This window comes from Vanellus vanellus (assembly GCF_965231255.1).
Source record: "Vanellus vanellus genome assembly, chromosome: 1".
Taxonomy (NCBI): Eukaryota; Metazoa; Chordata; class Aves; order Charadriiformes; family Charadriidae; genus Vanellus; species Vanellus vanellus.
Window position 1 is genome coordinate 124,205,956 of NC_138905.1, and position 25,927 is coordinate 124,231,882.

Genomic DNA, 25,927 nt, shown 5'->3' on the forward strand with positions numbered 1-25,927 from the left:
GAGACCCAACTATGGTCCCTTTTGTGTAGGGCTGTTTTCTTACCTTGCCACAGCTCTTCACACATAAAATCTGGCAGGCCTTTAGGTGTTGCCAAAATACTGATTTTAAAAGTGCTCTGAAACTGTACTGAGGGTTCTACATTTTTCAGAAAAGACGTTTATAGTTTTTGTTCTTTATCCTTGCAGTTGTTGACAACAGTAGTAACTGGGCAGTCTGTGGGAAAAGTTCTGGAGTGATATCTATGCCTGTTGCAGCTCGAGCAACTCACAAAGTCCACATGGAAGTGATGCCGCTGTTTGCTGGATATCTACCTTTTCCTGACGTCAGATTGTTTAAATACCTCCCTCATCATTCTGCTCACTCCATGCAACTTGATGCTGGTAAAGCTATCTTGGCTACATGGCTACTTACAGAAATTATTCTGCTTCTCTTGTGTTCTTGCGTAAAGAGAAAAGCGAGGCAAGGAAGTATATTGACCGGGTGCTCTTAGGTGTCTTTGTTACTTACCTTCGCTCACAGTTCTGGTATGAAATTTATAACATGTTGCTCTAACAGGAACTTTGAACTCCTGTTGCAGTCTTAAACTGTGAAGATGAATAATAAAAAGAAATATAAGAAAAGAATGCACTTAAGATTATCATGCAAATTAGTTATCACTGGATTTATAAAGAAAACCATTTGATAACCCTCTAGTCCTGGGGTTTCATTGTTTGTAAACTGTGCATCTACTGTGTCTTCATTAACTTGGGAAGGATTAAGTACAAAATAAAAGAACTGCTGAAAATTTGTGGCATATACACCAGATTAGATGAAGAGTTTAAATTACCACAGCCTCCTAGAGTATCTATCTGTACTGTTGAGTAGTCCCAGCACTGTAGAGAGAATTCACTGGTGCAAGCAACTTACTGTTTGTCAGCAGAGCTCCAGGAACTACCAGTGTGGACCCTTCTAGTCTGTGACAAACGTGAGGTAATGCTACTTAAATTGTCTTTAGAAAGCAGTATAATTTACTCTGTTACATCTGCTGCTGGCCAAAAGTGTGCAGAGACTGTTGCCTCAGCAGAGATGATCAGTAACTGTTAGCATGTGGCGAGTTGACTGTGCATCTGAGCTCTGAAAGAATTTTTAAGTTGTTTAATCACTCCATAGAATAAAACTGTGGGGTTTTGTTTTGAACAGATAGCTGGATTGAAAATGATAACCTATCTGTGGACAAGAATGTGGATGATCAAGCTGACAGCAGCAGCATAAGGAGCAGAGGTAGCTTGCATTCTGCAGCCAGTGGGGAACACAAAGGTTTGCCGATGCCCCGTCTGCAATCCTTTTCATCGGGTCAGGTCTTCAACTGCAGCACGGGTATGCAAATACTTGTCATTCCCAGCAAGGACGACCATGTTCTGGAAGTCAATATCACGTGACAACTCGGTATAAAAACAAGGAAAACAAAACCCATTAGAAACTGGATATGAAAGCACTTTAAAGGATTATGACCTGATTAGTCTTTGTTGTAACATCCTAACTCTAAGGAGACCTATGGCACTCAACATGTACTGGCCATGGAAGCACCAGACAATTGTATCAATTTAAATGTACAGTGAAGCTTGTGTCAGCTAGTTTATATTGCCACGTTAGTATGTTTTGTGTAAGCTATTGGGTTTTCTCCCTTCAGTCGCATCCTGCATCACAACACAGGGCAACAAAAACAAAAAACCCAAATATTTGGACCACTTCTTTATTTTTGTCTGGCAGCTGAGAAATTTGTTTCATGCTTCATACATATTTTAGAATTTAGAGTTGGATGATATAATTATCCAAATCTTGGATTTTTATGTAATAATTTACAGGCTTTTCCACACATGTGCCAGAAACACAACAAATCATACAACAGCACGTTCACTGCTGTAATAGTTGCTTTTCTGTTTGGTTTTTTTTTTTGTTGTTTTATCATTGTTAATTCCTGCCATTGCAATTTTATATTAAACTTCCATCATTTGCATACTTAGATGCATGGGAGAGCTACTGCTATAAACAATCTTAACTGAACAAAATTCCTTAATTTTTTGAGGCTTTCTCCTTCACAGAGTAGACACTGTGATGTCACATATTATATAATTTTTTGGGGTTGGGTGTTGGGTCATCCTCTTGCATAGTTCTTACCAAAGAAAGATATTGATAGAATTTAATAATAATAAGTTATTTGGCTTATTGAGTTCCCAGATTAATTTCTTTTATTACCATTTCTAAGTGGCTTGGTTTGTTGCCCCAGTTTTTAAATTGGGGCAAAAATTTCAGTATGATGTGATACTTGAACAGTCAACCTTTCATCATAAAGGCTTAGTGTAATTATTACTGATTAGAGGCCAGACTTCCGCATTCATTGTGGAAGAAAGAGGTTGGTTTGATATAGGAAAGCTTGCAGATGTAGAATAATTGTGAAGCAAAGTTAAAACATGTAACTTAAAGAATTTCATTATTTATATCTGAAATGTAAATACAAAAAAATGTAAAAAAAAAAAAAAGTGTAATTTTTGTGAATGTTGCAAATCCACCTGTGACTGGAAAAATTACAACTCCTGATGTCCTGCTTCTGATATTGAAACTTGTGCATTTAATGTGAGAATGACCTTTTCTACTTGCAGATCTATAATGGTGCGTTGTCAACAGACTCCACAGAGGAAAACTGTCCCATATCAAATACTTGTCAGTAAAGCTGAAGTTAAAAACTGCGCATTAGACAAGTTCATTGTTGTTATTTTTTTCTAAACTCAGGTTCTGCTGAATTATAAAGGGGAAGGAAAAAACAAACCCTCTTTCCAAGAAGAATTGCAATTAAGTTGAAAAATGAATAGGCACCCTGCACTGGTCTAAACATTTTTTAAATTATTATTATATTTTATTTTAAAAAAACACACAATATGTCTAAATAGATGTATAAAGTAGACCTGCTAGCTGAAAATGTTCTTGTTATGCATCTTCTTTCTGTGAAGGAATGCCCTTTCTCTGTGGAAATCATACCATTTTATTCTGGATAAAACCCAAAGCATCATTTAGTGTGAATGACTGCTGGGATTCTTTGACTGGAAAAGGTAACAAGTTAGTGACTTTGACACTGCAGGTATTATAATTAATTCCATTTTCATGGTTTGCTATTAAATCATTTTTCACATTGTTCTGTAATATACTGTTAGATTAAACACATTGTACTAAGATTGTTTAATGAAATTGTAAGCGTTACAGTTCTAAATATACATGTTTTAAAAAGAAATCCCCCTTCTCTGTTGCTGTGACTTCTCCTATTTCCCTTATCTTCGAGGGAGTGGTTGTTTCATCTATTTTAGCCCAAGCTACTTTGACAGAAAAATACTTTCTAAACTTTAACAAGGGGACGTATTTAGAATAGCAGTCTAAAGCGTGCCTTTTGTGTATCTGACTGAGGTTGCCCCTTTCTGGAAAAGAGCCACCCAGCATCCGCAGGGGCCGGCCCTAGCTGCAGAGGCCAGGTGACAGCACAGCCTGTGCCAAGGAGCGGAGTGCATGTGGAGTACGGGAGACCAGTAATACCAAATGGGCTTAATCACAGGGCCCGTCTTTCTGGCAGCGGTTTCCCGTCAAGAGGGATGCCAGCCAGAGGGACCTGGACAGGCTGGAGAGGTGGGCCTGTGTGAACCTCGAAGTTCAACAAGGCCAAGTGCAAGGTCCTGCACGTGGGTGGGGACATTCCCAAGCACAAATACAGGCTGGGCAGGGAATGGACTGGGGGCAGCCCTGAGGTGAGGGACTTGGGGATGTTGGTTGATAAGAAGCTCAACATGAGCTGGCAATGTGCGCTTGCAGCCCCCAGAAAGCCAACCACAGCCTGGGCTGCATCAGAAGTGTGGCCAGCACATCAAGGGAGCTGATTCTCCCCCTCTACTCCACTCTTGTGAGACCCCACCTGGAGTACTGCGTCCAGCTCTGGAGCCCCCAACATGAGAAGGGCATGGACCTGTTGGAGCCAGTCCAGAGGAGGGCCACAAAGATGATCAGAGGGCTGGAGCACCTCTCCTGTGAAAACAGGCTGAGAGAGTTCGGGGTTGTTCTCCCTTCCTGGAGAAGGCTTCAGGGAGACCTTATAGCAGCTTTCCACTATCTGAAGGGGGCCTACAGGAAAGGTGGGGAGGAACTCTTTATCAGGGAGTGTAGTGAGAGGACAATGGGTAATGCTTTTAAACTAAGAGAGGGTAGATTTAGATAAGATATTACGAAGAAATTCTTTACTGTGAGGGTGGTGAGGCACTGGAACAGGTTGCCCAGAGAAGTTGTGGATGCCCCATCCCTGGAGGTGTTCAAGGCCAGGCTGGATGGGGCTTTGGGCAACCTGGTCTAGTGGGAGGTGTCCCTGCCCATGGCAGGGGGGGGGTTGGAACTAAATACTCCTTGAGGTCCCTTCCAACCCAAACCCCTCTCTGACCAACGGCCCGGATCGGCTCCGCCCCAGTGGGAAGCTACCGCCTCCTCCCCGGGCGCATGCGCGGCCCTGCCGCGCGCCCCGCCCCGCCCCGCGCTACCGCTGTTCCGCAGCTACGCGCGCGCCGGCAGCCGCTCCACGCGCTCCTCACGCGGGGCCGCCGCCATGAAGTTCGCGTATCGGGTGAGTGCCCGCCGGCAGCGCCTCCGCGCCGGACGGCGGCCGCCGCCGCCTTCCTCTCCCTCATCCTTTAACCGCCCCCCCTTCTCCCTTCACAGTTCTCCGGCCTGCTGGGCACCGTCTACCGCCGCGGGAACCTCAGCTTCACCCGCGATGGCAGCGCCCTCATCAGCCCCGTGGGCAACAGGATCTCCCTCTTCGACCTGAAGAAGTAAGCGAGCCCCAGGTGCCTCCTTCCCTCCCTCCCCCACCTCCTCCTCGGCCCTCCTCAGGCCCGCCGGCCTAGCGCTCCGCCAGCCCCTGCCTGGGCCGTCCGCCGGCGGGGAGTGTGTGGTGGGGGTGGAGGGGGAAGGGCCTGGTACTGCCAGCACGGGGGTATTTTTTTTTCGGGGTGTGGGGGAGGAAGCAAAACTCACAGTGGGTTGTGGGGCCCGACCCGAGGGCGGCGGGGGCGTTGGCGTTGTCCGTGGTGTGTGTGGCGTGGGCGGGGAGCGGTGCTTCCCGCACCGCCGGCTGCCGCAGTCGTACCCGGCGAGGTGTGGGGTTGCTGCTGGCCTGGGCTGGGGTTTGCCATCCCTAAATGTCCTGAAAAGTTTCTGACTTAGCGTGAAAGGGTAGAAGCCCGCCTGTTAGAATAGTTGTCGAGGTGTTGCACGGCGCAGAGTTTATGCACATAGGTCTCTGGGGAGAATAGTATAAGAAGTAAGTGAAGACGTATTTTAAAAACGAAGAGGTTTGTAACTGATTTAGTCACGGAGTTTCTTTTTCTGCTTCTGTCTTGTACTGTTTCTCATATATGGTGAAGCGTAGACTGTCATCTGCCTTTTCCCATGGGCTAGAGTTGTGATTGATGCTCATTATGCCAGGGTTCTGGTCAAGAGCCAATCTCTTATGTTGTTGGTGTTTATGGGGTTGTGGGGGTTTTACGTCTAAGTTGACTCAGTGGCTATAACAAAGGTATCAAACCATATTTCATTGATATTGAAGATGACTTATTTTTACATCCTTGCACCCAATTTACTGTTTTATCTTTTTCTTGCAGTAATAAGTGTGAGACATTCCCGTTGGCTACGCGGCTTAATATTGTGTGTGTAGGGCTCTCTCCAGATGGAAGTCTTGCCGTACTAATCGATGAAGGTACTTTGATAAAGGAGGCATTTGTTTTATAAAAGAATGAAATGAAAATATAGCCTGAATAGGAAAATCTGTGTTGCCACATATTCAACCTTAACACAAATTAGAAGTGCTCTGCTTTAAAAATTACGTTGGCATTTTGGGGAAGGTGTTGTTACTTACAGAACTTAAAAAGAACTTATTTATAGAATTTAGACAGTGCCTTGTAATTTTGATTGTTTTTCTTCTTAATACTGTTAAGCACACCATTTGGAAAAGTTTCTGATGATGTACCTTTTTTTTCACCCCTCTGTAAGGAAAGAAGCTTGCTGGGGTTATGGTTTCTTTGGGAACTGGATTATTTACATCATGATGCTTTTTCTGCCCTTACAGAGGGAGCCGCCTTGCTTGTCAGTTTGATTGGTAAATGTGTGATACACCGCTTTCATTTTCACAGCCCAGTTCACAGTGTCAGCTTTTCCCCTGATGGCAAGTAAGTAAAATGTGCATGCTTTAGAACAAAAGAACAGAAATTACCCCATGAACTAGTTGTAATTATTACGATGTTCTGGCCAATCTGGAGACGATACCTATTGATTTACGTAGGGGATATTTTTAGCTGATCAGGGTTACTTTAACTGTAAATTTGAGAGGGGAAGAAACAAAGAAAAGCAAAGCCTTGGAAACAGATACTGACAGGAAGGTTGCCTGTCACGGGTGTTGTCTGTCTACGGTGGGACTCTTAGAAACATAGAAGATTTGCTGAGGGTCTTAATTGTTTTTATGTATCTTAGGTAAGGTGGAAGAGCCCACGGTAGGGACAGTCAGTGCTGCAGAGTTGCATGATGGCAGTCATGGCAGTGCTGTTTCACTGCTGACTTGGGTTAGTCTAAGACAACTGTGCTACTGAAAGAGGCAGTTCTCTGAATCAAGTGCTGCTTTTCACGTCCTGTGACTGCATGGTTGCTGAGCCAAAGCGTGTTGACATAAATGTTAGAGGCATCAGAAGGGTGAGAGGAAAAAGTGCGGAGTTCCCCTTTAGACACCATTCCTCAGTTGGATTGGCTTAAACTAATCATGAATGAGTTTTTGCGTGAAAGTTATCGCAGCTCTGCATTGGGGAATTACACTGTCAACAGGACCAGATTAGAGTGTAACAGGGACGCAGATGCTTTGTGTTTGTGAAAGTGGCCAATATATGGAGGTGAAGAGAGGTTGAAATAGAATATCCGGTATTGAATGTTTGAACTTTTTCTTCCTTTGTGAGAATTAGAGAATAAATATTCTGTTATTCAACTTAAGTGATTTTTACTGAATGTTTTCTGTCTTACAACGTGTAAAATATACCTGCGTTCATGAAGTTGGGGAATAATATAAATCTTCAAATAATTTTTTAATTCAAAAGCAATCAATATTTATTAGGTAGTGCAGAAACCTTTGTAACATTTTTTTGTTTCATTGTATTGCAGTCCGTACTGAACAATTGTTTGCTTTGACAGCTTTGTGTGCAATTATGCTTTCCTCCCCCCATATGACAGGAAATTTGTGATTACAAAAGACAATGTTGCTCTTATGTACCATGCTCCTGGGAGGAAACGAGAATTTAATGCGTTTGTTCTGGACAAAACTTATTACGGTCCATATGATGAAACAACTTGTATCGACTGGACTGATGATTCCAAGTGAGTCATTAAGCTAAAGCACTGTCTACCTGCTCACATTGTTAATATTTGTATGTATGTTGCATACTTCTTTGCTCTGAAGTATTGTACTAGCTTTAAAAATTCAGTTTACAACTCTGTTATGTGTAAAATTACTTTTAAAGGGGTGACTGGTGACTTCCCATTCAGAATGTTCTCCACCTGGTGAAGAGTTCTTCAAATCCGTGTTCTAATTCACATTGCCTTTTCTTTTGCAGATGTTTTGCAGTAGGGAGCAAGGACATGTCTACATGGGTTTTTGGAGCAGAACGATGGGCAAACTTGATCTACTACTCACTTGGAGGGCATAAGGATATAATAGTAGCCTGCTTTTTTGAAGAGAACAGTCTTGATGTATGTATAATCACACAACATTTTTGAATTTTAATATTGAAATAGTTGAAGCAGAATCTTGGCTGTAAGTAAGGATGCTGACTGTTTTGATAATATCTCAGAATTTAGAAAATATATAAGTAATACGTCTCTCGACCCCTCCACTGTGATGGGGAGTTTACAGTTCTGTGAACATTTGAAGAAGTAAACTTTAGAAGGAGAGTAAGTTATCTAAAATTGCTCCCCTGAAAAGTTATAATTCTAAATATAAAAAATTATTAGCTGTAATGCCAACTGGTAATCAAATTGCCTTCGGTCTTTAAAAAAACTTATCTGAGGACAGGTAAAGTAAATCACCAGTTCTCAGGACAAGTGAATTTTCTAAGTGAAGGAACCTCAAATTCTAGAGGGCTAAATAATATATTATCCTAATGATAAGAGTGTAGACTTGCTAACCCTTCTGCAATTCTATATTCGTGACAAGACAGCAGACTACAAAACATAGGTATTGCACAATAATTGTACATCTGTGTGTTTGTATTCTAGCTGTACACAATTAGCCAGGATGCAGCGCTCTGTGTGTGGCAGTGTGATACAGAACTTGATGGTTTGAAGCCCAGGCCCCCTAAAGATGCAGCTAGGGAAAATAATGTAGAAAAAAATGATGAAGAGTTTCTTGAAGAGCCGAAGGGTGAAGAAATTCATGGAAAAGCCAACCCAAATGAACAGGAGACTAGAGATAAGGTCAAATATTCACGTGTTGCAAAGTAAGTGATTTTTAGTTTTCCAAAGACAGTTACTGTTGGGATTTACCACATTGGGTTTTTCTCACCCTTTATCACTCATTTAAAGCAGTATAAAACTCTGCCCAGGATTTAGTAATTTACTATAAATCCCATGTTAAATCATTTCAGTAAACACATTTGTCGTACCTTGACTATATGAAGGGTGATACCCTTCACCTTCAGAATAATGAGTCAGTATGATTTTAATAATATAAGAAATAATGGCTTACCGTATATGCTTTAGCAATTGAAACTCAAAAAGTGTGTTGAGATCTTCAGTACGGTATCCTCTAGCTAAGTCAAAGCTAAAGCTTTGAGCTCTTTCAGGAAGAGATTGGTTGACTTCAAGAAGTGACAGCAACATTTGATAAAGATAGCTCATCAGCTGCTTTGGTAAAATACTTGGAGGTGCCTTCTTGAAGGCTCTCCCTATCTGTCCTCATCCAAGGAGATGTGGCTTACAAAGGATAATCCAGTTTAAGATAGCTGCAGCATTTAGCTTTGTTTGAGGAAGGGTAATGTTTGTAGGTCATCTCTTGTCAGTGGAGTGAGGGAGAGACGAGATAGATATAGGGGCCGATTGAGAACACCTGACATCAGGCTTCTGTTCTCAGTCTCTCTGACTGTAAAGGAAGTATAAAGAAAGTACCCTACCCCAGCCCAGGTTGGAGTTACCCTCAGGGAACATCACTTCCAGGCTGAAAGAATTTGGAGTATACAGCTATTGTGGATGATATTCAGCTACTCGTTTGTTTGACCATCATGTGGTGCTTATCTGTTTAGTTCCAGTAAGAGCTATAGATAGAACGAAACTGAGAAAACCTTCACCAGGCATATAATATTTATGACTGTTGCTTCAATTCCTTCCTCTGTAAGAGGACTCGCATATAGAAGGATAACCAATGAACTCACGAGGGTCACCCATATCGGCATTAGGTGATCAAAAGGAATTGCACAGTGCAGTTCTGAGGTTAACTCTTAGTCCCTTTCATTGTATGTGATCAGATGTCACTTCTGATAATCAGATTTCGGTAGCAGCTATAAACATTGAGGGAAAGAGAATTAGCTTTCACTAGCTACATAAAGTACATACATGTAGCAATTTCTGGAACTACTGCTTTTTCAGTTTTATTGTAGGATACCTTTATCAAAATATTTGACCTGTATTGAAATGCAGTTATAACAACATACTTTTCTTTTGCATTCAGTTTGCTTTTTTGTTATTTCTTTGATGCCAGGTATTTTTTCAATAAAGAGGGAGATTTTAATAATCTGACATCTGCAGCTTATCACAAGAAAACACACCTTTTAGTCACTGGTTTTGCCTCTGGAATCTTTCACCTCCACGAGCTCCCAGATTTCAATCTGATCCACTCCTTGAGGTGCAGTATGGGGTTCTGGTTATTTTTTTTTCTGTTTGGTTTTGTGTATGGGGTACATTTTTGGGTGGGAGGTTTGCTGGTTGTTTGAGAACATATCATGTTTAGTAGTGAAGGATGAATAATCAGAGCACAAAAACTTTAAACATGAGTATCTATTTAGTGTTGTAATTTCTGGAAAGGCAGAATTATAGTTAGATATATGTAATAAATACCATACAACTCCATTCCATAGCTAATTATGGAAAGGCGAGGTCTGAATGAGGAACTCCTGAGTAGTTAGTTATTGGCTATAGATTTCTTCAGTGCTTTGAACTTTATGTTGTCAGTTTCTTTGTAGAAAATAAACATAGTATCTGGGGAAAAAAAGTTCCGCATATGTAAAACTATCTGGAAATCATCTCTAAGTTGAAAAATAAAAACATAATTATTTGCTATTGCTGTATGATACTAGCAAAAGAATCTGTAACTTCACTGTACAAAAAAAAATTATTTCTGGAATGTGGGGAGTTTTAGTCTGTGCTGGCAAGCACATCTTTGGGATGGAGCATCTACATCTTTATTGTGAATAAGGCAGGATTGTCTGGTTTATGTTTTTGAGTATAATAAAGTAAAGAATTTGTATGCCACTTTTGATGTTACAGTGATAGAGAAATTCAGTAAAGTAATCAGAGAACTTCCTTGAACAGAGGAAGCAAACGCTAGATTTGAAGTTTCATCACACAAGGCATGAAAAGGCAAGTTTGTTTATTGAGTAATTCTCTTACTTCAGTATTTCAGACCAAAGGATAGCTTCTATTTCTATCAACTGTACTGGTGACTGGATTGCCTTTGGATGTTCAGGTTTGTAAGGGTTTTTTTTTGTCTGTATTCATGGAAAAATGAGGAATGTTGTGGGCATGCAAGCCCAAATTTCTCTTACTCTTCTTGACTCCAAATGTTAAAGTTTTGTTAATTTATAGTCTCATTTATGTAGTGTCTAGATATAGTAAAATAAGTCCTCACAGAATTCTTATGATTCAGGGAAGTACTCTGCTGACAAAGGAAAAAAAGGAAAAGGAAGTGATTACTCTTAAATCATACTTGAAAACTATAGCAGAATTGGGATAAAGCCCGTGTCCCTTGAATATGACTTATCCTTAGTGTAGTTTGTAATATGCTTTAATTCTGTGCCCAGTCTCTCCTCCTGTGCCGCTTGTTGCACGTCCTTTTACAAAGCTACCTGGATGTTCCAGCATTCCCACCCTATCTATAATGGTTTGCATAGTAACCAAGATTATACCTTTATATGCAGCTCTGGTTTTCTTTCCATCTAATTTATTTAAAAAAAAATAATAATAAGAGGTTACCATCTCCTTTGTATTGGAAAGCCCAAGGTTACCTTGGGTATTCAGTGCAGTGACTGGTAAATAAGGTCAGCTGTCAGTCAGATAGTTGCGCTATCTTCAGGATGAAAGCACACTGTTCAGGCTTTTCTGTCACTATTTTTGAAATGTAATTTTGGTTTGCATTACATACTTTAGATTAAAAAAAAATTATGAATTGACATAAACATGAAAATACAGTTTTGTTCTAGAACATTTCTGATTTTTGGCCGTTTATCAGCATGCGTCGGGGAAAGTTGCTTTGAACTATAAAATGAAAAGGGCTTTCATTAGGATTGGTATGTGCATAGTGCAACTTGTCTGCATAAACTTTTTTTTTTTACGCTGCATGTAATTGTGTTTTGTGGCTTGCATTTGCAGGGTCTCATAATTGTATTCATAATTCTGATTAATTCTTTTCACATGGTTATAGGTTTGGGTCAGCTCCTGGTGTGGGAATGGCAAAGTGAGTCCTACGTGCTGAAGCAGCAGGGGCATTTCAACAGCATGGTTTCTTTAGCGTATTCTCCAGATGGACAATACATAGCAACTGGAGGGGAGGATGGGAAGGTGAGTGAGGCAGTATTACTCAACTTAAGTCTGATTAACAGACTTAACAGAATTTCCATTTTATATAGAAAGCTCTGCTACTGTAACATACGTATTTTTATTAATATAAAACCATAATTTTTTGTCTGCACTTTTAAAAAATATTTTGATTTTTCTCTCTAGAGCATATATATTTTGATTTATTATTACTGGTATCCTCTGCAAATTGCATCACAGCCTTTTTTAGCAGGTGATTTTTTAATTATTATAGATGCAGCCACCATAAACACATGAAGATCTAATTAATCAAATGTTAATTTATGTATGCTTGTGGTGTTTCCATGTTATTTTTTAACTTCAGTCATCCAAATTCAGGCCATTTTAGTAATTGTATGTGATGTTAAATTAATTTCACGTATTTATAAAAGTGCAATTCCTAAACAGATTTTTCTGACATGTACCATTGTAGAAGCTTGTTGTTTAAAAGAAAAATTAGCTTCTTATGGATGACTTGTATTGAAATGGTAGGCTGTGTGTACAGGTACTGTTGTTTTTTATGGGGTTTTTTGTTTGGTTTTTTTTGAAGATGTTTTGTATACTAATCCCACAATCTTTTGGCACATAAATGGGACTAAGATAGTATCTTATTTCCTATTGAAACTTCTGAATGTCAGAAGAAAGACCTGCCATTTCATGGCTTCTACCATACAGACTTAGAATGGGCCAAACCCCAGAAGTCTCAAACTGTAGATAGCTAAACACATACCATTTTTGTTTGGGGGAAAAAAAAAATCATCTCAATTGTAACTTTCGAAATGGCTTCACAGTTGGTTTTGAATTTGACACTTGTCTTACGGATGGACAGTGCAAAGCTTGGGAGCCTGAGATGCTCACCAAGTGCTATAGCCTTCCTTGACAATTAACTGTGTTTCAAAATATTTTTTTTTTTGTCTATCTTCACTTAGAATTTCATGTTGTGTATGTGTCTTTAGGGTTTTAATGATAAGCTGTGGTGTGTTTGCTTCACTTGCACAGAATTCCTTATTGATGATACTGAAACTCTTTTATGCTACTGCAGAGTTCCAGGACTAACTTTTCTTTATTCTTCTGCTGCCTTACCCTTACTTTCTCTCTGAACTGATGATGGAGATTCTAAGAAGGCCTTTCTTGTCTCCCTTGCAGGTGAAAGTGTGGAACACTTCAAGCAGCTTTTGTTTTGTCACTTTTACAGAACATACCAGTGGTGTAACTGCTGTAACTTTTACTTCCAATGGTTATGTCATTTTGAGTGCTTCCCTAGATGGAACAGTGCGTGCCTTTGACCTGCATAGGTAAGTCTTTATAAAGCTTTTGTGTATTATTCAGTCTTCAGCTTTCACCCCCCAAAATACAGTGAACTGCTGATTACTTGTTTCAAGTTGAAGTTGCAAAACTGTGAGTACCGCTTTATTGATTTTTGGTTCAAATTTGGATAGTGGTTAGGAATCCTGTCATTCCATCCAGTTACTGTGAAGGAAATTCTGGAAGAACTTTTCTCAGAGGAACTGGAAATCCAGTAAGATCATTGTCTGGCTCTTCTGCTCAAACGGTGCAATGATTTGCTGAAGCTGTCTAACTGAATGTTTGCCACGGTTTTCTTAAAATCATAGAATGGTTTAGGTTGGAAAGGACCTTGAAGATCATCGAGTTCCAACCCCCCTGCCATAGGCAGGGACACCTCTCACTACACCAGGTGGCCCAAGACCACGTCCAGCCTGGCCTTGAACACCTACAGGGATGGGGCCTCAACAACCTCTCTGGGCAACCTGTTCCAGAGCCTTACCACCCTCAAAGTGAAAAACTTTTTCCTCGTGTCTAATCTGAACCTGCCCTCTTCCAGTTTAAAGCCATTCCCCCTCGTCCTATCGCTACATGCCCTAGTAAAAAGTCCTTCCCCAGCTGTCCTGTAGGCCCCCTTTAGGTACTGGAAGGCCGCAATAAGATCTCCCCAGAGCCTTCTCTTCTCCAGGCTGAACAGCCCCAACTCTTTCAGCCTCTCCTCATAGGAGAAGTGCTCCAGCCCTCGGATCATCCTCGTGGCTCTCCTCTGGACACGCTCCAGCAGGTCCATGTTCTTCTTATGTTGGGGACTCCAGAGCTGGATGCAGTACTCCAGGTGGGGTCTCACGAGAGTGGAGAGGCAGATCACCTCCTTTGACCTGCTGGCCACACTTCTGATGCAGCCCAGGATATGGTTGGCCTTCTGGACTGCGATCGCACATTGCTGGCTCATGTTGAGCTTTTCTTTTAGTGGTTGAGCCATTATAATACAACTGTGTACAAAACTGTATATGTAAACAAGCCTTTGTTTTCTGAAGAATGGACATATGCTATGTAATATAAGAAGGCTTTTCTGTTTGAGTGTGTTTGGCTGCTATTTCTGCAGTTGTTAATACTTTTTTTGAATCTTGGAATCATGCTGAAGTGTTGCATCTAATCTTGTAAAAAGAATATTTTTTCTGTAGATATTAAGACTTTACAAGTAAAATTAAATCCTTTTTTAAATCTGTTCATAAAATGTATGTTTAAATCCACCTAAATTTTTTTCCTAATTTATTTTCATATTTACAACAGATACCGCAATTTCCGTACCTTTACTTCTCCCCGACCAAGTCAGTTCTCTTGTTTAGCTGTGGACTCCAGTGGTGAGCTTGTGTCAGCTGGTTCCCAGGATTCCTTTGAAATATTCATCTGGTCAATGCAGAGTGGGAGGCTGCTAGATGTAAGGACCCATAATGTTGCAGGGCTTGAATTTAACACGTAATACAGATTGTGATGATACTAAGTAACTTTGGGATTAGTTGCAGGACTTTAGTAGGACATGAAGTGTTTTGTTAAATTTATATTCAAGAACTGGAGCTACACTATGTTACTCTTGGCAATTTTTTATTTATTGCATGGAGGCTATCCTGGATTTGTGTGGGAAAGAGTTTTTAGAATTTTTGAGTAATGAGCTCTTTCTAGCTTATGAAGTCATACCAGTATTGCTGAGCTAACATGTGATCATGAGAGTCTGTTATGGTTTGAGGAACCCACAACAACTTATTGTTGTTTAGACAATTATTCTATCACCCAATGACCCCTCCCCACCTGGGAAGGGGAACTGGGGGGGGGGGGGGAAATAAGGAAACCTGGGGTTTGAAATATAAACAGATTTAATAGAATAAGACTAAATAATTAACATTATTAGTACTAAAGAGCCAATATTGAGCCCAATACCAATATAAAACATACAAGGATTATACTTGGCCAATTCTATCAGCAGGAAGTTGTGCACTCCCATCAGGGGACAGCAAATGTCGGACACTGTGAGCATTGTGGCTTTGGGAGGAAGGGGAGGCCTCAGGAGTCTGGCACTAGTGCAAGAAGTTCTCTGGATCGCAGCCATCAAGGGCAACAAACTTTCTAATTTATATTGAATATAATGTTCATGGCATGAAATAATCCTGTTGGCCAGCTTAGGTCAAGTGCTAAGGTCTTGCTTCTCCTTGTCCCTGCCAAAAACACTGAGACCTTGAAACCCGCATACCACAGCGGGCTATGAAGTAAATTTTTTCACAAATCCAGATACTGGAGTCTTCTAAAAGTGCAGTTTTCCCAAGCATTAGAAGAGACCTTACTGAAAAGTAAAATTACTGAAAGAGAAATTAGTCCTGTGTTGCTCAAACCAGGACATTGTCTTTCCTCCAATAGTTGTCCAGAGATGTTCTTTTCTACATGTTTTCTGCAGGTAATGAAGAAATTGTAGGTGCTCTCCTAAGATTGATACAGATTTCTTTTGTAGAAGGTTCTTGTGTAGGGCAAGAAAACTATTAAGTTTTCTGCTTACTGCTAGTCTTACTCTCTGTCTTACTGCTACTTCGAAAAGGATTCTCTTCAGAGTAGGTGTAATAAAAGAGGGACACAGTACTTCTGAGCAAATCAAATTCATTTGCTATTTCCAATTCTTAATCATTATTGTACATCTTGTACAAGTAGATGAACTCAGTGATTCATGTATTTAATTTGGCATAGCTGTTGAATACACATCACTGTATTAACGCAGAGTATTCTTGGGTGGATCTCCAGAGTTTTGAGTTTACTTTCTTTCCTTGATTTCTTCTGGGGAGTAGGAGCTCCATGCTATAAAAATCTGTATTACTCTTACTCATTTCACTCTTTTTATTACTGTTTTTTCTTAAATGTTTCCAGCTGCAGGATGTACTGAATTCTCAGAGCACTGACTTGCTTTTTCACAGTTGGTCTGATTGTTCTGATAAGGGGGGCGGGCAGTCTTGGTCTCTATAGAGACTCTATGTGTGCACAAGAGTGGCTGTGGATGCCAATGCAGTGCTAGCACTTCTGTGATTGTTTTTTAAATATGTGAAAATAAAAAGTTGAGAATCAAATGGTATTTACCATGCCATATGTCCAAAAGTGACTTCCAGTGTGTGCGGACAAGCTAGGCACAGTTTCATTGTTGTATTTAGGGCTTACTGAATGCAGACTACATGTATTTCAGTTTCTTTCACCTAATTCCATTTCATATTTTCTTCTTTTATTAGGTCTTATCAGGTCATGAAGGCCCCATCAGCAGTTTGTCCTTTAACCCAATGAAGAGCGTTCTGGCTAGTGCCTCTTGGGATAAAACTGTCAAGTTATGGGATATGTTAGACAGCTGGAGAACTAAGGAGACACTAATATTGAATTCAGATGGTAACCTTTGTTTCATCTTACAACAAATATAAAAATATTACCAAAAGTATTTCAAGAATAAACAACAGAATGAGTCAAATACAGACTTATTTCTGTTGATGAAACCCAAAGTTGAGATAGGTCTCTATAGTACTTAGTTAAAAGTGCAAGAAATCTTTTCTGATTTAATACTCACTCTAGCTTTATAATTAGTGATGTTGTCCAGAGAAAACATGCAGTTGTACTTGTTACGCTTAAGCTTTTTCTGGTAGTTGAGATAAGATCCTAGAAAAATATAGGGTATTTTCTTAGAAAAAGATGTGACTGCATTTTTAACTGTTAATTAAATTATTTGCAGTTCTTGTTGTTGCTTTCCGTCCTGATGGCAAAGAGCTTGCAGTTGCTGCTTTGAATGGACAGATAACATTTTGGGATCATGAAAATGCAGTGCAAATTGGCTCAATTGAGGGAAGGCATGATCTTCAGATGGGAAGGAAGGAGCTTGATAAAATAACAGCCAAACAAGCAGCCAAAGGAAAGTAAGTAAATGAGATTGCAGTGAAAAGAGGGTGTCACGCTGGCTTTTGCTTTTGAATTTTTTCTTTTCATTTAGTTTTTACATGAAGATTTCAGAGTGCATCTGATGTTCAAATATTTTGATTCTGATGATGAATTTTAAGACTGCCTGACTTGACATCTGGATAGTTCCTTTTTGTCGTTTGCTGTGTTCACCCACTGATCAGCATCATTCTGAGTATTTGTTGGTTTTTTTTTCAATTATAAACTTGGGTTGCCAGCATAATATTAAGCTTCTCATGACAAATTGTTCATTGGCTAAATGTGATAGGTTTTTAAGTGGATATCTCGTTATGTAGGTACTAGTATGTAACTATTAGTGTGTAGAAACTGTTATGTTTTTAGAAAAATTTAAATACGCTGTGGGTTTTATTACACGTTACTATGCATGTAAAGTAATGTTTAAAGGCAAATTGAATTTGTGTGCTGTCAAAAAGTGTAATATAGAAGTTGTGTTTCATTCTTCTATTTCTCCCTTGAAGTCCCTCTTCTCCCCCGTATTGCTCCCCCTCAAAACAAAATGAAAAAAGGGAAACTTTATTTTTTTTTTTTTTTACAAAAAGAAACCTGTATTTTTTTGGTGATGAGCTCTCAACAATTTCTTTAAAACATGCCATGATGTTGTGTTTTCTCTAGCTTTTCTGACCATCCTTAGTGTTGTGTATTGTATAGTTGAGAGCTCATTCATTGAGCTGCGACTCAGATTCAGAAGCATGGAAATACTTCAGAAAGTTAAGTTCTAAATTGTTTGTGATTCATAGTAAAGCACAAAGTACTTGTTTGTAGTAAGCGGTTTTCTGTGTCAAGTACATATTGTGTGAATGAAGATCTCCTACGCTTTTTCCATGGAATGGTTACTGTTCCATGTCTTCATACTGTACTCGTCTTTTAGCTTGGATGGGGCAGTGACATTAACTACTTTCTCTTTTTCTTTACTAGATCTTTTACTACTCTGTGTTACTCGGCAGATGGTCAATCTATTCTGGCAGGTGGATTGTCAAAATTTGTCTGTATATATAATGTCAAGGAACAGATTCTTATGAAAAAATTTGAAATCTCATGCAACTTTTCTTTAGATGCAATGGAGGTATGTGACCACAGGAGTCAGTTTTTTTTTTCATTTCCTCTACCCACCCCCAAGACTTTGGTTTTGGTATGACTTTTCATTTAAGTGGGACTCATGAATGTTTTGTTAAACGTGGATTCATTTTCTTTTTTTTTTTTTTTTTTTTTTTTTTCTGGAAAGTGGTAAGGAAATATTTCTCAGAAAAGAAAATTAATTCCTGACACTCAGCTAACTAAAGTCTTGCCACACTGCAGTGTATTTGTATTGAATGAGCAGAACTCTTAAGCATAGTTAAGTCCATTGGCACTTAAGATGGAAGAGAAAATGTACTAAGCTAACTTTCCCTGGGTGTCAGTTGCTTGTGTTAGCAAAGACATGAAGGATTTTATTGTGGACACAGAAGAAAATCACTGACCGTTACAAACTCGGTTTCTGAATATTGGCAAATGCAAAATTAAATACCTTTAAAAGTAAAGCGAACAATGAAATGTATCAGAAGGAAAAAAAATCCAGTAACCCTTCTTAACATCTCCTTAGCTGGAAGAATAATATTGTTCCAGTGTCAGGCTGTTTTTGACTGGTTCCAAATATGTTTCTTTGACGACAGCGGTTTGTGAAACAGCTTTCGGTTCTCTGATGCCCTCTATTGTGCTACCGTACCTCAACAATGTGGCTTAAAAGGATACCAGAAGTGAGACAGCTGTAAAAGAATCCTGGAGGGGATGGGTGTTTAAAAATGGGGTGCAGGGACATCCCTAAAATATTATTTGCTTAGTTGTCCACCTACGCAGTCCTTAAATTAGCACAGGGAAGTTATGGAGGAAACGGTGTGTATCTTAAATAGAACACTACTGTAATAATATGAAACTGCAGTTTAAACTGAGTTGTGCTGTTCTGAGGCCTTAAGACTGAAGCAGCCTGATTCTCATCTGTGGTCAGATGCTGTTGCCTGCTGTTTTGAAATTGTCGGTTTTCTCTGTGATTTTGGAGAAACTTTTGGAAGAAAGAGCAAAGAAATAATAACTAGATAACTCCTGAATGTTACTGAGAATTTTCAATGAATACAGTTGTTTGATAGGAGATTCAGTGCGGTGAATGGAACTTACATGTTCTTCTAGGAGTACTTAGATCGGAGAAAAATGACTGAATTTGGCAGCATGGCTCTGATTGATGAAGGGGCTGGAGATGAAGATGGTGTTGCTATTCCTCTTCCTGGAGTAAAAAGAGGTATGGCTTTTGGCTTTGCTGTCTTGTTACTAGTTTTATGTGGATCAAACCCTTTGGGGAAGAGATGATACCAGATGAAAAGGGTTTGAATTGTTCGGCTCAGTTTTAAATTTAGGATTACCTGAATGTTCTGTAGCCACAGGGATCTGTTACACAAGTAACAGATGATGTTCAGCTGATGTATAGTAGGTACTTTTGCACAGTAGAAGCAACAGGAAACAGGAGGTACAGTGGTCTCCTGGATGTGGAACCCAGCAGTCCTGATTTCATTTTCAAAGAGCAAAATTCAGTCCCACCACTCACTTTAGCTGTAAGATCTCTTGGATGTGGATTGTCCCTTACTTACCCTGTCTTTAACTCTGCCAGGTTTTGGCACGTTCCACATTATTTTTCAGCATAACGATAACAGCATAGTTAGAGTTGATAGCTAGACCATGAACTGTCAGTGAATGTATTAAATAACTTCTGAATTTCTTTTTTAGGTGACATGAGTTATCGACACTTTAAACCAGAAATAAGAGTGACTTGCCTGCGATTCTCTCCCACAGGTGAGTATTAACAATTAATGTAGGATTTTTTTGTTCCATGTAAAACAAGCAAAAGAGTAGAGCATTGGAGGAGTAATAATGAAGTACAAATGCCTTGGAGATGGTCTCTCCAGATGTTATACAGTGCTGCTAGGTTTGTAGTCTAATTTCTCATGAAGTGGATAGTCGGGAAACTTAAGTGTACATCACTTTCAGCTGGTATTTTTTCACAAGCATTGTCACTGCTGACAGGTCTGTCAATGATGCACGGTTTCCACTTCTTGTAGACATTGAAGAGTTATCTGTTTATCATTACTTCTCTGTTTTCCATCCTAGAAAACCCAGCTTTGTTCTTAAATACTGTTATTTCTCTTCTAGGACGAAGCTGGGCAGCCACCACCACAGAGGGTCTTCTTATCTATTCACTGGACTCCGGGCTAATTTTTGATCCTTTTGAGCTGGATATTGATATCACACCCAGCAATATACACAAAACACTGCTTCAGAAGGAATACACTATGGCTATCGTTATGGCCTTTAAGCTGAATGAAAAGAAATTAATTCAGGAGGTCATAGAGGCTGTACCTAGCAAGGAGGGTAAGTGGATCTTCCATTAAATTTGACTGAGCTAGCTGCAATCGCACATGTAAACCAAGTAAGTTGAAACATAAAGGGCAGAACTTAGCTGGGAGGGGAGGTTATCACATTGATATTTAAGGACTTTCTACTGTAGCTGAAGACTAAAGAGGAAGGGATGGTCTTTTGCAAAAAAAAGTCGACTTTTTGGTGTTAACTTATGGTTTAATTTCACTGCATGCTTGTCTAGTGACTTTTGAACATGGAATTTGATCAGGTCGGAATACACAGGTAAAGTTTTTGAGTGTCAGTTCTCAGAAGCAGCTGACGTTAGAGTGGCACAGCGAGTTTAACATGAGTTAGTAGTGTGCCTGTGTGATGAAGGCAGTCAACCGGATACTGGGCTGTACTATCAAGGATGCAGTCAGCAGTTCAAGGAAAATGATTAGTCTTCTCTATCAACGACATCAGAGTACTGTGCCTAGTCTTGGCCTTGCCAGTACAAGGCAGACATTGATACTTCAAAGCATCTGGTGGAGGGCCTGGAAAAGGATTGGAGGGCCAGAGTGCATGACAACTGAGGAGAGGCTTAAGAGACCTGGATTGGTTCAGTTTTTGGAAGAGAAGGGGAAAACTTTTACTGTCTTGAGGTGCCTAATGTGATGTTAGTGAGAAGGCAGAACCAGACTTGGAGTTGGACCATGATGTGACAAGAAGCAACAAACCTCTTGCAACATGGGAAATTGCAACTAGATATTAAAAACAAATGTTGAGGGTAGTCAAATACTGCAGCAGGTTGACAAGGGAGGCAGTGAAGTCTCCATCCTTGGAAGTGTTCAGCACTCAACTGGATAAAGCTCTGTGCCAGCTACTCTTAGTCTTGCTTTGGACTACCGAAATTTGGAGCAACCCTGCAACTGTCAGCCCTTAGAAGTTCTGATGATTTTTGTTCCTTTAGTTACAGTGTTTGTTAAATTAATTCCTCTAAACAAATGTAAATATGGTCCTTACAGAGGGCTGTGTTCACACAAATCAAACATTATTAGTTAAGTGCCAAGCTCTTTCTAACAAGAGACAGATGCTTTTGCGATTATGAAGTCAGAAACAAAAGGAAAAGGTAAGATGTCACTTAGCTTTGGAGGACATTTACTGAAGTCGTTCTTTAGCACCCTTTTCATCATTTTGATAACTAATGTGCATGTTCATTTAGCTACATATGGTAGGCACAACCTTAAAAATAAACTTTCAGTAGTGTATTCTACTTAACTTCATAACTCCTTTAACAGTTCTGTTGTAGTAACTTTATGTTTTCTTTGCTTTACCCCACTGTTGTTACCCCAGTGAAAGGTATTTATTTCCTTCCAGTGTTTCATGTGTAACAAATAAAAATTCCTTTTACCTAGTCAACCCATGCTCTAGTCTGAAATCAGATGTGTTGTCAGCCAACTGCTTTGTAGGGTTTTCTTACCTTATTCCCTAGGTAGCAAGCCTGATGATTTACCCTGACGCGCATAATTATCTTTTGCATACCTGTGTTGGCATAATGGTGTTTGCTTCTGTCTGGCAAAACTTAGCTCTCTTTTACTGAAGTTAACCAAAACTCCAACACAGGCAAGACTGGGCAAATGGGCAGTTGGCAAAACCTCGAGAGCAGAGGAAATTTCATGGAACTTGATCCACTGTTAACAAGTGAATGTGTGCCTGTCTTTAAAAGTGGAGAACTTTTTTCACAGTTGAATGTTACTTAGGCCAGTTAAGGTGGCTGCAGAGAATAGAATTGAGTATTTTTGAGAGGATTGTATATAATGAGGTCATCATAGTTACATGTGAGATTATTTTGAATACTTATAAATCCTCTATGTGCTCTGTGCTGCACAATTGCTAACAGCATTCAGACACTTCCTCTGACAGCAGGTGACTTTGCCATCTTTTCAAGTATCCTTTATTGCCCCTGATTATTATGCCTAACTAGTTCATATGCATTTCTGTATTCAGTGGAAGTCAGAAGCAACAAGATTTCAATAAAGTCTAGTTACACCAAAAGAGGAGGAAAGGGTAGAAATACAAATTCTGAAGGAGAAGTGGTGGGGAGAGAATTCTGGTAGGAGGAAGAACTTGGGAAGAGTGGTAGTTAAGTTCTTGCTTTTAAATACAGTAGTGATTGGAAGGCTCAAAGAGGAAAGACGTGCCTCCTGAGAGACTGTGGTACTGTACCCTGAAATACAATATTAAATATCAAATAGTTGCCAAGATGGTGCTTTCTTCTCCTTCCCTATATGTTTTCCTGTGGTCTCTTTCATGTTATTCCAAACAGTAATTCAGCTCTTCATGTCTGTGGGCTTTTTTCTTTCTGCGCAGTTGATGTTGTCTGCTCATCACTCCCAGACCTGTACGTGGAGAAAGTATTGGAGTTCCTGGCCTCTGCGTTTGAGATGTCTTGTCATTTAGAGTTCTATCTTATTTGGGCTCATAAGTTGCTCATGCTCCATGGGCAGAAACTGAAAACAAGGTGAGATCTTGTGAAAGTCAAAAAGCTGACAAGCATTTAAAAATACCTGTCAATCTGAGGTTTTTAATTAACAGTTACTGACATTCTAGATAGATGCATATACAACAATTAAACAACTTAATTTACATTTATTACATGTACATTATTATTTAAATCCTTACATTTATTTATAAAATGTACATTTTAATTTAATACAACTTCTTTCCTACAAATGTATATGATAGAATTGAATACGTAATAGGATTTGCGAGGATAATTGCAAAAACATTTTTCAAATATTACAGGTAAAAGCTGCATAGCTTGCTTACCCTATAAACGCTTCAAGATTTCAAGAGTGATAGGATTTTGGCAATTGTGTTTTTAAACAATTATACATATTAGCTATAACTGAAAGATGATGTGGAGGCATTTTGTAGACTTGGCATGCACTTCTAGCTTGTTAGTGTTCTGCTTTCCTACGTAGTTCTTTACAACTACACGTGCCTGCCATACAAATTATATTCAGCCCACCCATTAAGTATTGAGTTTATAGACTTCTGGGAACAAAAATAGCCTATTTTAAATTTGTAAATTTGCCTAAGTGAGAGGTAATCTGAAGAGGGAGTGGTGCAGGTTAAATCACAGAATCACAGAATCATCAGAGTTGGAAGGGACCTCTAGAGATCATCTAGTCCAACTCCCCTGCCAAAGCAGGATTGCCCAGAGCACATTACTCAGGACTGCATCCAGGCGGGTCTTGAAAATCTCCAGGGAAGGGGACTCCACAACCTCCCTGGGCAGCCTGCGCCAGTGCTCTGTCACCCTCACCGTAAAGAAGTGTTTCCGTGTATTTGAACGGAACTTCCTGTGTTCTAACTTGTGCCCATTGCCCCTCGTCCTGTCACTTGGAACCATTGAAAAGAGCCTGGCTCCATCCTCCTTCAGAGGATGTAAAGAAACAGTGCGTTGCCTAACTCCTTTTTTCAACATGGGTATTAATCTTTTAGTTACTGAAATGACTGGAACAAATTTTCTCATTTTGTTGCTGATAAGTAGAATAGGATGATTCAAAACAAACTCTTCCTTGATCATAAAGTATTGTAGTGCCTGGAAGGAACTGTCATCATTACAGCAAGCAGAATTAGTTCTTCAAGCTGAAGTGTGACATTAGAAGAAAAACATATTTCTGGCAATAATATTACTTGTATTCAGTATAATCATTGAGGGCACAGTCAAAAGCAAAAAGGTTTTGTTTGTTTAGTATTACCTTAAAATGTTCGTGCTTAAAAGTTAACATGTATGCTTGTTAAAATTTTGAGAATATAGAAAAGTTTTAGATTTCCATATGTAAACCTAAATGGCACTGTGTTGCATGTTTTCTTCATTCAAGGTCAGTGAAGCTGCTCCCTGTGATTCAGTTCCTTCAGAAGAGCATCCAACGTCATTTTGAAGATGTTTCCAAACTGTATGTACTGTTATATTTAAAAGTTTAAATAAAAACCCTGCAAAAAAGCGTGGAGTAATTTGGGGAATGATAGCGTGGTATTAGAACTTTTGAGGCGGTCTTCTTTTAGAGATGTTTTTATTTTAGGAGAAAAATGGAATCTTGTTTCTAACATGTTTCTATTTATTTTTACAGCTGTGAATGGAATATCTACAATATTAAATATGCATTGGCTATTTCACAACAGCGGGGCGTGAAACGTCTGGCAGAAGAAACATCAGTAGACGAAGATGAATTGGATTCTGACAGTGATTATCTTATGCAAGAAGCTCATAAAGACAATCTTAGTTCCTAGTTACTCTTCATGGGAGGGAGAAAACCCAAGACAAAGGGACTTTATGCAGTGGTATTCACTGAGAATGAGTGGCCCTCATAGTGGCATATTTTAACTTTTTAACAGTGTGGATGGAGTTACATGTGAGTGATAGAAGTGGGGGAAATGTAAGATGACAAAGTGCCATGATGTATTTGGTGTGCGTTTTGGCCGTAACAGCTTGACAGCATTGATCTCTTGATTTGTTGATTCTTTTTTTATTGTTCCTGATTTCAAGTAAGACAAAACCGTATTATTTTATCAGTGAAGTTAGAACTGTGACTGGAAGAGGTGCATTTGTTATTAAAAATGCATTGTACATAGACTAAGTATTGTGAGTTATTTGTAATGCAGTCTTGTCATACTTTGTAATGGACTTTTTTTAACATCATTCTTAGTTGGAGGTCTACGTATTGCTCTCAACTTGTTTTAAATGTTGTTTTAATTAGGTTTAGTACGTACATATTAGTGGAACACTGTTAGGAGTAATTGGGCCCATTTTTCTTAGTTCTATAGCTTCCAAACCTGATGAAGTTTCAATAGTGAGGATAAATCATATACCCATAATGATGACTATGCAGGAAAAATTTACTGTGCTATATATAACCTCAGCAGAAGTTTAATTTATCTGTGATACTGTAGTAAAAATTTGTTTGGAATTGCCAACTCAATAATCAAACTGTAAGAGAACATGTTACAAAAGTTTATTTTCCTGATGAAAGCCCTTTCTTGTCTTTTTTTTTTTTTAATGTTTTTATTGACATGAAAATCTGAAACTCTTGGTTTCCTTGCTTTTGTGGATTGGCATGAGAATTGTCTAGTAACAACAGTGAGGTCCTGCACCCAAAGAACTACATTCCATGCTTGTGATGCTTTCAAGCCACATGTTGAAAGGGCTTTGTTAATGAAGATACTGCAAATATTAATAATAAGCCAGAAATTATTTTTTTTAGTGTATTCTGTTCTTTTGGATTTGTTTTCCAGTCTCTTTCCACTCTTGGAAGAGAGGAGAGGTATGAATATTAAGAACTGCTGAAGGAAAAACAAAGTCTAAAATACACATCAGACACATTTGTAGACTTTTAG

The 25,927-nt window shown here is 39.3% G+C and overlaps 2 protein-coding genes across 2 annotated transcripts in view; both read left to right on the forward strand.

Moving 5' to 3' along the window:
• The window catches only part of TRAPPC10 (trafficking protein particle complex subunit 10), a gene marked incomplete at its 5' end in the record, with an annotated part of 48,275 nt that extends 45,020 nt beyond the window's left edge, over positions 1-3,255 (forward strand). Inside the window, 2 exons of the mRNA XM_082497008.1 lie at positions 187-381; positions 1,181-3,255. Of these exons, the coding sequence (XP_082353134.1) occupies positions 187-381; positions 1,181-1,419 (434 nt within the window). The 3' untranslated portion in view covers positions 1,420-3,255. The remainder of the gene's footprint in view (positions 1-186; positions 382-1,180) is intronic.
• Positions 3,256-4,613: 1,358 nt separating this feature from the next.
• On the forward strand, positions 4,614-25,166 carry PWP2 (PWP2 small subunit processome component; the record flags this gene model as incomplete). Its single annotated transcript, XM_082490399.1, has 21 exons — positions 4,614-4,631; positions 4,727-4,839; positions 5,671-5,765; positions 6,135-6,234; positions 7,280-7,423; positions 7,660-7,795; positions 8,321-8,541; positions 9,798-9,941; positions 10,711-10,781; positions 11,736-11,872; positions 13,034-13,182; positions 14,465-14,612; positions 16,435-16,585; positions 16,923-17,103; positions 18,080-18,227; positions 19,325-19,433; positions 19,916-19,981; positions 20,339-20,557; positions 22,895-23,045; positions 24,415-24,489; positions 24,664-25,166. The coding sequence occupies 21 exons, from the start codon at positions 4,614-4,616 to the stop codon at positions 24,821-24,823; spliced, it is 2,736 nt and encodes a 911-aa protein (XP_082346525.1). The 3' UTR covers positions 24,824-25,166.
• Between the last annotated feature and the right edge of the window lie 761 nt (positions 25,167-25,927).